General features: G+C 37.7%; 1 protein-coding gene across 3 annotated transcripts in view; it reads left to right on the top strand.

Moving 5' to 3' along the window:
- Positions 1–13,058, top strand: part of CCSER1 (coiled-coil serine rich protein 1) — a 966,927-nt gene that overhangs the window by 278,295 nt on the left and 675,574 nt on the right. For all 3 annotated transcript variants that reach the window (XM_056567568.1, XM_056567559.1, XM_056567578.1), the window contains exon 4: positions 11,825–11,915. In XM_056567568.1, coding sequence (XP_056423543.1) covers positions 11,825–11,915 — 91 coding nt within the window. The remainder of the gene's footprint in view (positions 1–11,824; positions 11,916–13,058) is intronic.

Below are 13,058 nucleotides of genomic sequence, written 5' to 3'. Positions count from 1 at the left end.
GGATATGAAGACGGAATACGGGGATGGGAATGATGTCGGAAATGTGGATGGAAAATTAGAACAGGATTTGAGGAAGGGATATGAGGTCAGGATATGAGAACGGGATATGAAATCAGGATATTAGGTTAAGATATGAGGACATGATATGAATAAAAGGGATATGAGGACAGGATATGAGGTCGGGATATGAGGACAAGAGTGTCAATGTTGTTTTTTCCCTCCCACAAGGTTTTCATAGGAAGACAGGGTAACGTTGGGTACTCAGCTGGTATAAAGAATTAAAGTAATGAATTTAATTAATGCCTTTTAAAATAATTAAGTATTACTTTATTCATAAAATATAAGAAGTGACATGTTAAATAAATAGATAAATATATTGTAAAGTCAAGTCCAAATTTCTAACAGGAGAACAAAATGCAATATGATATATAATTATTATTTCATAGAGCCTGGTACATTTGGCAGCACACTTTGTGACTGTTCGGTTAATACTTGCCTGGTACAAGATTCAGTGGGTATTTTTGTGTGGCATTATTTATGTTCATGTTCAGTACAAATGGAGGGATTTTACTAAACTGTTAACAACTTGGGTCAATGCCCACCACCACCGTCCTCCAAAAGGGAAATGGAGACTTAAGCAAACAGCAATTAATCTGTGTGCACTTAAAACATAATTGGTATAATACCTGCCAGACAACAAGCTATCCCATTAACTCCAGAGCTCCATTTTCCGTAAGGATTTGGCACACAGATTTAATATAATAGAAGAGCTGACCTTACACATTAGATTGCGGTACAGTGGTCTGTCACAATAGAAAGTATTAGTGTATGCTCTCTAGCCAAGTTAAAAACCTTTCGAGCATGTGATGTTTTCTTTATATTCAATATATGAAATCAACAGTCCATTTCTAATGGCCAAAGGAGATTTTGGAGTATGAAGTTACTTTACAGGATGGTTTGTTTTAAAAGCTACTAATACTTAATTTCGGGTCATCTTGATATAGTCGGTGGTGATAAACGACGAGCAGGAAAAAGCACTCTACGTAGCGGTTATTAATCATGCCGTACTGTAAGCTTTAGCAGTTCACTGCAGAGGGCTTATTGAACAGCAGGGTTGCTTCCTTGGAAATAGACTGAAATCCATACTGCAGTTTAGGTTTATTAGACTTGGCTGTAACACGCAATAAACTTTTACTATGATCAGGACCTCTAAAGTTGTCTTTTGAGTGTTCAATAAGAAATTAGGCAACTCAAGATGTTTTATTAGTTTCATTCGGCAGTCGGGAGGGAACTAATGGATCTCTCTTTAAAATAAAAAGGTCTGGGATCTTTGTGTGGGTACTGAGAAGTTGAAGCCGAGGACAATGTGTTTGATGTATTTGTTATATGCAATGCTTATAAGAAGCTCCTCAGAAATATATTTACTCCTTATAGATCGGTACACTTTTGTGCTCAAGTGGCATATCTGAATCATTTTTGTTTTGTAAAATCCATAATGTGTCCTCTAGAGTGAATAACAGTTCTTGCTCTGTATTTACATACATTTGTATTCTGAGTGTTTGCAAAGCAAATCCTGGTGGAATATGAAGGTGCAGTGTTTTGACTGTGCAGATAAAACTGGAAATACCAGAAGCAATGGAGAACAGAATGAACTAAAGGCAGTGAAAGCGAAGCCAAAACATTAAAGTCATTGAAGCTTCTGCTGAGATTCTCTGAGCTGTCGTGGTGCCTGGTTGCAGTCATTAAAATACTTTTGACTGTGCTTGTTTGTCCCCAGCACATACGTTGAAAAACTCACTCCGAAGGCTTTCTAACTCATGGTAACTAATAGGCGAATACTATTTATTCAGTCAGTGAAGGATGCCGTACTATATATATATATGACATGCAGAGTTATACACAAAAGGAGACTGTTAAGAGTAAATACCATATAAAACAATAGAAGCAAACAAGACAGTTAAACCTAGCACGTCCGAGAAGCACAAGAAAACATTAGTATTGACAAGAAACTGTTCACATATACAATGTATTACAATGTATTCAGAAAGGATTCAGACCCTTTCACTTTTTTTTTTTTAACATTTTGTCATATTGCTGTTTTGTGCAAAATTTTTAATATTCAAGTTTCCCCCCATTATTCTGCACTTAATACCCCATAATGAGAAAACAGAATTTTTTTTTTTTGTTAAGTTATTGAAAAAGAAAGAAAATGTTGTATTGACGTAAGTCTTTTGTACTTAGTTAAAGCAACAATTAAAGCCTCCAGTCTTCTTGGCTATGGTGCCACAAGGTTTGCACTTTTGGGGATGTTGTGCAATGCTTCTCTACAGATTCTTTTAAGCTTAGTGGACAGCTATTTTTAACCCCTTAAGGACTCAGTGTTTTTCTGTTTTTGCAATTATGTTTTTTCCTCCTCACCTTTTAAAAATCATAACCCTTTCAATTTTGCACCTACAGACTAATATGATTTTATTTATTTTTTTCACCACCAATTCTACTTTGAAATGACATCGGTCATTTTACCCAAAAATCTACGACGAAACCAAGAAAAAATCATTGTGCGACAAAATTGAAGCCATTTTGTAACTTTTGGGGCTTCCGTTTCTACGCAGTGCATTTTTCACTAAATGACACCTTCTCTTTATTCTGTAGGTCTATACAATTAAAATGATACCCTACTTAAAAAGTTTTGATTTTGTCTTCTCGAAAATATCATATCTACATGCACGAAAATTAAAACTTTTAAAAATGTCCTCTTCTGACACCTATAACTTTTTTATTTTTCCGCATATGGGCATGTATAAGGGCTAATTTTTTGCGCCATGATCTGAAGTTTTTATCAGTACCATTTTAGTTTTGATCTGACTTTTTGATCGCTTTTTATTCATTTTTTTATGGTATAAAAAGAGACCAAATATATGCTATTTTGGACTTTTTATAGTTCGGACATTTACTCACACGGTGATACCACATATGTTTATATTTATTTTTATTTACATAGTTTTGTTTAAATGGTAAAAGGGGGTGATTCAAACTTTTATTAGGGAAGGGGTTAAATCACATTTACTAACTATTTTTTAATACTTTTTTTTGCAATGTTTTAGCCCCATAGGGGACTATAACATGCAGTACATTGATTGCAGACACGGATTAATGCTATGCCATAGCATTGCATTGATCAGCGTTATTGACACTCCACAGAGAGTAGCGGCAGGTGAGTTTCATTTGTTGTTTTATTTTCTGGATACCCAGGCATAGTAGTAGAAGATTTTTCTGCATGGAATATCTCCTTTTAGGGTGCGTTAACACTGAGTAATTCAAGAGGAATTTACTCGAGTAATTCCTCTTGAATTCTCCGCTCCAAATTAATGCATATCCCCTCTGCCCATTGACTTTAATGTTTTTTCTGCTGTCCTGTTCACACTGCGGAAATTCTGCTAGCAGAATTCCAACGCTGAATTCCTTTCCACTTAAAGAAAGAACATGTTCATTCTTCAAACGGAATCCGCGAGCAGAATCCAATAGAAGTCAATGGTAAAAAAAAATTCTGCCCTACATAGTTTTCAAGCGGAATTCGAGCGGAATTCAAGCGGAATTCAAGCGGAATGCAAGCAGAATTCCACTTGAATTCCGCTTGATGGAGAAGGCAACAATTTCCTGACCAAAATTATTCCTCTTGAATTCCTCTTGAATTCCTCAGTGTGAACACACCCTAAGTCATAGTTACATAGTTACATAGTTAGTATGGTTGAAAAAAAACATACGTCCATCAAGTTCAACCAGGGAATTGAAGGGAAGGGTGTAAGGGGATAAGGGGAAGGGATGTACTTTTATAATTCTGCATAAGCATTAATGTTATTTTGTTCCAGTAATGTATTTAACCCTGTTTTAAAGCTATTAATTGCTCCTGCTGTGACCAGTTCCTGAGGTAGACTGTTCCATAAATTCACAGTTCTTATGGTAAAGAAGGCGTGTCGCCCCTTTAGACTAAACCTTTTCTTCTCCAGACGGAGGGAGTGCCCCTTTGTCCTTTGGGGGGAGGTTTAACCTGGAACAGTTTTTCTCCATATTTTTTGTATGGGCCATTTATATACTTATATACGTTTATCATATCCCCCCCTTAAACATCTCTTCTCAAGACTAAACAATTGTAACTCCTTTAATCGTTCCTCATAGCTAAGATGATCCATGCCCCATATTAGTTTAGTTGCGCGTCTCTGCACCCTTTCCAGCTCCACAGTGTCCCTTTTATGGACTGGTGCCCAAAACTGAACAGCATATTCCAGATGAGGCCGTACCAATGCTTTATAAAGGGGGAGTATTATGTCCCTGTCCCTTGAGTCCATGCCTCTTTTGATACATGACAATATCCTGCCGGCTTTGGAAGCAGCAGCCTGACATTGCATGCTATTCTGAAGTCTGTGATCTACAAGTACACCCAGATCCTTCTCTACCAGTGACTCTGCCAGTTTAATCCCCCCTAAGACATACGACGCATGTAGGTTATTAGTACCCAGATGCAAAACTTTACATTTATCCACATTGAACCTCATTTGCCAAGTGGATGCCCAGACACTTAGTCTATCCAAGTCATCTTGTAACTTATGCACATCCTCTATAGACTGTACTGTGCTACAAAGCTTGGTGTCATCTGTAAAGATAGAAACAGAGCTCTTAATACCATCCTCTATATCATTGATAAATAAATTAAACAACAGCGGGCCCAGTACCGAACCTTGGGGTACACCACTAATAACCGTGGACCAATCAGAGTACGAATTATTGACCACCACTCTCTGGGTACGATCCATGAGCCAGTGTTCAATCCAGTTACAAACTAAAGTTTCCAAGCCCAAAGACCTTAACTTACCTGTCAGACGTCTATGAGGGACAGTATCAAATGCTTTGGCAAAATCCAGAAACACTATATCCACAGCCATTCCTCTGTCAAGGCTTCTACTGACATCTTCATAAAAGCAAATTAGATTGGTTTGACAACTTCTATCCTTAGTAAACCCATGCTGGCTATCACTTATAATACAATTGTCCCCTCTGTATTCCTGTATGTAATCCCTTATAAGTCCTTCAAACAATTTACCCACAATGCACGTTAAACTTACCGGTCTATAATTGCCTGGCAAAGACCTAGAGCCCTTCTTGAAGATTGGCATCACATTCGCCTTGCGCCAGTCCCTTGGCACAATACCAGACACCAGTCTGAAGACTAACATTCTATGCACCTGGAGTTTGCACAGGTGAGCTGAGCACATCGGTTTAACCAAATAGAAAGTGGTATTAATTCATTTCATTGAAGTCTAGACTGTATGTGTTTTGATAGTCTCTGTTTATATTAGCCTATTTTACATTTAACACACTGAGGTGTATGCCCCAGAATCACAGGAATTGCCAAACCTTTTTTCTTGCATTCCTATCAAATATAATCTAGAAAACACACAACCTCTGTAGTCAGTATAGAGCAGAGTACAGGTTGGTTATTTCTATCCTACTAGCATAGCATCCTTACACAAGCACAGCTCCATACATGTGGCCTTTTTATTTAGCTAATGAATGGGGATGTTTGGAGTCAAAGATCAATGACCACTTATATTAAACTCCAAGAAAACCCTTATATAAACATTTCCTTTTTTCCTCAAATGTGTCCCTAAAGCAATAAACTGTTAACACAATAAAGCTTGGGTTCTATGTGCATAGTTGAATATCACTTAAGTGAACATTGACAAAATCCAAGGATAGGTTAGATTACTCCTTCCCTTTTGTAGTGAACTGAGTGACTGTGTTGTAAATTGCTGAATCCATAATTAGAGGTTTGCATTCCGGAGATAAAATTAAATTGCGCCTACTTAAATATTCATTTCCGAAATAGAATTAAAAACTTGCCCGTGTCACTAAGGGAATTTCAACCTCATCAGCAGAGAATACTGTGTACAGAGTACAAGAATATTAGGAAAATCTGTTAAGCAGAAAACAAATTTCTGGAATGTATAGAAAATATATGAGCTAATATCTTTTTTAGCTGGCAAAGAAGATACCTCAGCTTTATTAATAACATATATTCATGTTAATTGAAAAGCAAGGCTCGGCTAGTATCATCTGTAAAGTGATTGTAAAGTTGCCAGAGCAGGGCCATTGGGTTCATTAACTTTTTTTTCCCTCGGAGTTATGTTGCGTAATCAACTGTTACTGGATGCTGAATCTCAGCATGGGCTTATATTAGGGGAACTTCAGAATATCTTCTTTCTGTTTGTTCTTTCTTCATTTCATAAGTCAGCCTCGGGTCCCTTAGGCTCAAGTTCAAACACAGCTTACTAAGCCTTATTTTAAGACTTAAATGGTTGAAAATAAATAAATTGCTAAATCAATACGTCTACTGCTCTAGATAAGTTAAATATATTGATAGTGTTTTTTTATATACTGTGATTACTATCTGTTACTGGTTTTATTATGGCAAACACTGCACACATTTTTTAATTATGAAGTTGCTTTAGGTATTTACTATATTTAAAGTGTACCAGTCTCCAAGGGAAATAACAAAAAACCCTGACTTTGTAATTCGGATAATCTTCCTGTCACTTTTATCTGTGGTGACTCTAGTCCTGGTCAGATAACAGACCTGTCGTGCTGTTCACTCTTTCTGCTTTCCTCACCCTAGCCGGGGTGTGTCCCTGAACAAGCTGTATCAGCTTTCATTTCCTGACTGTGTTTCTTAGCTCCACCGCAGGGACTTGGATTACATACTGTCAGTACATAAATGACAAATATTGAACATCAAATTAGACTTTAGGCTAAGTTTCTACTTGGATTTCTGTCCTGCTTTTTTTTTTTTTTTTTGAAAATGCAATTTCCTGCGTCTTCCATTTTTTCTTGCATTTTTTCTTTTAAGTGGAAACTGCATTTTTGGCCTCTTTGACGTTTTTCACAATTTGTTGGCTACAAAAAAAGATGCAGTAGTGGTGGAAAAAATTTATTTAACGAAATCTATATTCTTTATAACACAATTTTAATAAATTTTTTATAAAGTGTGTGTTTCACTTTTTTTTCTTTCTATTTATTTATTTTTTTTTACATTTTTTAAGTAGTACTACTACTCCCAGCATGGAGCAGACTGTTCCATGATGGGAGTAGTAGTACCTGTACTAATAGACATATCGCCCCAGGTGTCACTCCTGACACCCGCTGTGATCCTCCTGTATAATGTATAAATGCGGGCGGCCGCTCTTCTATGGTCCCCTGCATTGACATATATATATATATATAAACTATTCATATTTCCCACAAAGAGCTGTGATTTGCTGGAGCCATCTGGCCAATCTCAACTCTCTGTGGGAAATATGAATATGTGTATATATACGTCAGTGCAGGGGGCCATAGAAGAGCGGCCGGCCACATCTATACATTATACAGGAGGATCGAAATGAGTGTCAGGAGTGACACGGGCGATCTGTCAATTAGTACAGGTACTACTACCCCCATCATGGAACAGTGTGTCCCATGCTGGGAGTAGAATCACTACCTAAAAAAATTAAAAAATAAAGAATAAAAAGTGAAAAACACACACACTACATTTTTATTATTGTCAGCCAAAATGAAAAACGCCAAGTGGAAAAATAATTTTGCGATTTCTCATTGATTTACAGCTAACATCTGGCCGCAGCGTTTTTTGGCCGAAAAAAAAGACAAAAAAAAAAAAAAAAAAACAAGTAGAAACTTAGCCTTAGGCTCAGTTTCCACTTGTTTTTTTTCTGGCAGTTTTTGGAATACTGCCACTGCAGTTTTTAAGCCAAAGTCAGAAGTGGATCCATAAGGGAGGAGAAGTATAAGTCCTTCCTTTATATGTCCTATTCCTTTTGAATACACTTCTGGCTTTGGCTCAAGAACTGCAGAGGCAGTATTCAAAAAATTGCCGGAAAAAATGGAAATTAGCCTTATGGGGACATCTAGTATTCGGAATTATAAGGGCCAACTACCAGGTAAAATAACACAATATTTGTTAAAGACATATGTTAGAGATAGTTTCAGAATTACTAAAATCTGCAACATATTAATATTTTATGTTGGTGACAGTGCCTCTTTAGGATAGTAGGCTGAAAAAGCTGCCATATTTTTCCAATTTATGGTCTATTCACACACACAGTATTATGCACAGATTTGATGCGTGGATTTGTTGCGCAGGATTTTGTGCTGCAGATTTCAGTGAAAACTACATGACTAAACAAAGCTTCAAATCCTGCACATCAAATCTGTGCGTCAAATCTGCGCAGAATAATGTACGTGTGAATAGACCCTTAGAGGTATTTCTTTGTTAGTCATACATTAACATGGCATTCACAACTGCTGCCATTTTATGTACAACCTATGGTTTTCTGCTTTTTACACATCTTTTTGAGAGGTTATGGCTGTTGTAATAAGGTGGCCATAAGGGGTCAAAACATTTTTATTTCCAGAACTATAGACATGCTTGCTGACTACTCGTGGTTGTTGAAAGTGAGACGACAATAAGCTTTGTCATGGTTTGGTTAAAAATAGCTGAACGGATGTATGGGTGTTTTTACTTCCTGCTCTGAAGAAAAAGAGCACTTAGGATGGGGTCATACGTATGGCATCCGCTGCATTTTTTATGCTACGGATGCACTACTGCCCATTCCTAGGGTGTGCCTCCAGCTGTTTTCCCCCTGTGTCCTGCTTGCAGCAGAAATCCGCCATTATGAGTAGACAGATAGGGAGCTGTGAGTCACTCGCGGATGTGGAGCTCTTCCAGACATTGCGCCTGCTGCCCCTGCTCCCTGAGCTAGGCCGAGAGTACCTGCGACTTCTGGATTACACTGCGCATGCGCTCACGACTCACAGCTTCCTCTGTGTCTGCTCGGAGCTGCTGATTGCTGCTGCAAGCAGGACACAGAGTAAACAGCTGAAGGCACACTCTAGGAATGGGCAGTAGCACATCCGCAGGGTCAAATATGCAGCGAATGCGCTAAATGTGAACCTACCCTTAAGTTGGATTCTATGGCGCTATCCACATAGGTTGCTGTTACAACAATGTGTTCACATAGGGGAGATTTATTAAAGCCTGTGCAGAGAAATAGTTGCTGAGTTGCCCATAGCAACCAATCAGATCGCTTCTTTCATTTATGAAAAAGGGTAACTTTTCCTCTAGACAGGGTTTGATAAATTCCCCCATAGGGAGCAACAATTGGACAAAAAGCTAATCCTACTGGGTGAGATTTATCATAACCTGTGCAGAGGAAAAGTAATGCAGTTGCCCATAGCAACCAATCAGATTGCTTCTTTCAGTTTTAAAAGGAACAATCTGGCCAACTTTTCCTCTGCACAGGTTTTGATAGATCTCCCCACTGTACATGCTTAGGGGGCAGAATTTGGTTTATATTGCTGTTTTGCATGCAATGTCCGAAGTTTTCTTTCAAGTTTTATGTCCAAATACCAGAATTATCCTGACACAAAAGAAAGCTATGGAATGAAACATCTGTGCCTGACAGCTAACAGTTCTACAAGATTTGAACTGGATCTGGAATATTGCTGATCAGGCATATGTTAGAACACAAACTGTGCATAAACTGCTAATAAAAAGCATCCAGACTGGTATAAAATAGCCTATAAACTACTAAACGGTAGCAAGGGGTCCTTGAGAAAGTCACCTGAACAATAAGGCCTTACTTATTTATTTACTTTTTTACTTTCTCTTTATATACAATTAATTTTTCAACTTTTTAACAAGATAGTTACCCTAGCCTATAGTTTTGCTATGTACTTTTGTCTTCCTATTGTATAATACAAAGCCTAATAGAGCAGTATCCAAACTGTACCGTAATGACGATCATTAATGTACTACCCAGTCAGCAAATGTAGAAGTCAGATACATCCTGTAATTATTTTACATTAGGTTTTGAACTACTTTACCTGGCAGGTAAAAAAAAAATCGTTTACACAGCATTTTATGTGCAGCCTGAGATGATGTTAAAATCTTAACATTCTTGTTAGCTGTGACACTTCCAAGACATATTTTTATTTTATTACGGTACAACAACTTTAAGAATAGAGGTTTTAAAGATGGCATGTAAAGAGTCCTTCTTTTGTAGTTTTTATAAAAAAAAAAATTTACTATTCTGATTATATAGCACTAATATATTCCATAGAATTGAACAGATTGTCATTTCTGTCCCCAATGGGGCTTTCAATATTATTTTCCAATCTCAAATACATACTAGGGTAAAATTACAATATATTACACAACTTAATATTCAGTAATAAAAAACAGAAAAATAGCAAAAGCTTAAAAATGTTACCACATTGAGAAGAGATGTGATAGATCTACCTTACATTCCAAGATACCTGCCCTGAAACAGCAATCCCAGAAAACTGACTCTAGGGCAGTGGTTCTCAACCTGACGTTCAAGTACCCCTAGGGGTACTTAACAGTTCTCCAAGGGGTACTTAAAAAAAATCAGTAATGACAGCCACCACCACTGGTTACTGGTCTGGACCACTTTGAAAAAAATGGTAGGCTGACATCACAGCACCGAGAAGCGGAGCAGGAGGACAGCAAAGGGGAAGCGCAGGCACTGGGCTGCTGTGGGAAGTAACTACAATCAGCTTTGTTGCACCACTGCCCCTGCAGACCGGGGACCAAACGCTATGGGCGCAATAGGTCCCCAGACCAGAGGAGCAGTGGAGCACCAAAGCGGGACAGTATGGTGGTCTTCAACTATGTAAGGGGACAGTTTGGGTGCCTACAGCTATATTTGGGGGCACAAAGGGGGCCTAACAACTTTATGGGGATGCAAAGCGGGTACTATTACTGTATGTGACAATAAACATGGGGAGTTTGTAAATAGGTGGGTATTGTACTGCAGAAAGGAGCCTAAAATGTTTGTTTGGCTGGTTCTGTGAAGAAGTCTTGTATGGGAGAGATCTTAATGGCGGTCTAGGCCAGATAGTGAAGAAAAGAAAAGTAAACAACTCCGGTTAGAGAAGACGCCACCTGTAAATTGGGGGACTGGGGAGAACGGGAGAGGAAAAGGTGGACTGTTATAGAGGAAAATAAAGCATATGAATTATACTATAATCATTACAAAATGTCTCTAATATGGGGGTACTTTTTTTTGGGAATGGGCAGTCAAGGGGTACTCAGGCAAAAAAGGTTGAGAACCACTGCTCTAGGTCACCCTAATATGGCTCTATAAAAGGAATAATTGTTCATAGTGCTATTCCTCTCAATTTAATGACAACCGTCATAGTCTGGTGCAACCTATTTTTGGTTAAATATGACTTATTTAATAAATATATATTATTCTCATCTGTAATAGGCAAAAAACAGTCTGGCTGTTTTATTTGCCGACCATGGATGAATAAATGCGGGTAAAATAAAGTATGCCTGTGAATGTTATGCTGTGTGAACATACCTAATATTTTTTTTTTACATTTTACATATTCCAACAGCATGATTGGTAGCTCTCTGCCTTGCAGTGTGCAAAGTTTTTACAGTTTTCACAAAAGTCAATTTTTACCTGCACCCCCTGCTACAATGACAGATGTATTCAGCTGTCTGGTAAATAAGAGCTATTACCGTATGTGGTGCCCAAATACATGCTGTGTAATTTTATGTGATGCTGATGCCATTCCTGCTTAGATAATACAATATGGTGCATCTACACCCAGAAAGAGACTTTTGCTATCACCTTAGTGGAGCCCTAGTGGCAGCGATAATGCAAAAATCTGACTATATCTAAAATGTGCAAGGTCAGCTTGTGCTTCTTTGGCTGCTTTAACATCTTCTTGTCTTGTTTACTAGGATGTGTTAAATAATTTGGGCTCCTGTGAATTGGATGAAGATGATCTCATGCTTGACCTGGAGTTTACAGAAGAGCAGCAGCTTCGGCGAGGTAAGTTGAGGAGAAAAATTGATTTAGTTATTTAGAACTCAGGTGTCATTGAACTGCATACACAGTGCAAGCATATTTTTCAAAGTTGAAGCAAAAGATCACTGAAAAGTCAAAGGAACTGAAATAAAAAATTAAAATGAAGTGAATTAAATTAAACAAAAAATACTAACAATAGTAACAATAGCCAAAAATGGTAACACTTAAAATACTAAAGTTATATATTTTTTTGCTGTAAAACTAAAATAAAATGTCTGAATGAATAAATAAATAAATTAAAGGGGTATTCCAATATATTTTTTTTTATTTGACTATGCTACAGGGGCTGTAAAGTTAGTGTAGTTCATAATATAGTGTCTTTACCTGTGTGTAACCATTTCTGTTTCTGTGATCTTCACCCCACTATTTATTTTTACCAGCGTACAAAATGACTGTTGTCTTGGATTTTTCCCAGCTTGCAATGCGGCCGAGACAGGACTCACTAGTCAGCTGATGACAGGGAGCCTGCCTGCTTCAATGGGTGGAGGGATCAATCTGCAACTAATGCAACAGCTGTAGGCACCCTGATTGAAAACCACAATGGGTAGGGTGGCTGATGTGTGAGAGGGAGGAAAATGGAATTGTGGGATTTGTAGTAAAAAAAACATAAGTCAAACAGGAAATACAAGTTCACAAAAGCTAGCCACAGTGTTATGGTAATCTCATGACATAGCCATTTAGCCCCAAAACAAGCGCAGATCCTTCCTAAGCATGTCCATTACTGTCTGCCAGGTACGTACTAAAATCACCTTATGGTGAATAACCCCTTTAAGGAAAAATGCTAAGAATATTTCTGATCATGTTTCCTTACTAATCTTCATTAACAGTTTATTTTCTTATAATTAGTACTTATTATAATGCAATGTGTAATTTAGTATATTCACTAAGTAATGACTTGCCAGTCCATTGCCATAAGAAAGGAAATGTCTTTGTTGGGCCTATTTACTGCAGCTATCCAAGCGCTGCCTTGGGCTCAATTCCACTCAAGGGCTCTACAAGAAAATCTACTCAGCTGTTGGACCGGTGCAGTAGAAAGTCTTGACAAAATGTTTCCCCTTTCATTTTCACATCCAAATTTAACGAAAATTTGTCAAACACCTTTGAGGT

Source organism: Hyla sarda, chromosome 1 (assembly GCF_029499605.1).
Source record: "Hyla sarda isolate aHylSar1 chromosome 1, aHylSar1.hap1, whole genome shotgun sequence".
Lineage (NCBI taxonomy): Eukaryota > Metazoa > Chordata > Amphibia > Anura > Hylidae > Hyla > Hyla sarda.
Note: the sequence above shows the minus strand (reverse complement) of the source record. Positions and strands in the feature narration are given on the sequence as shown.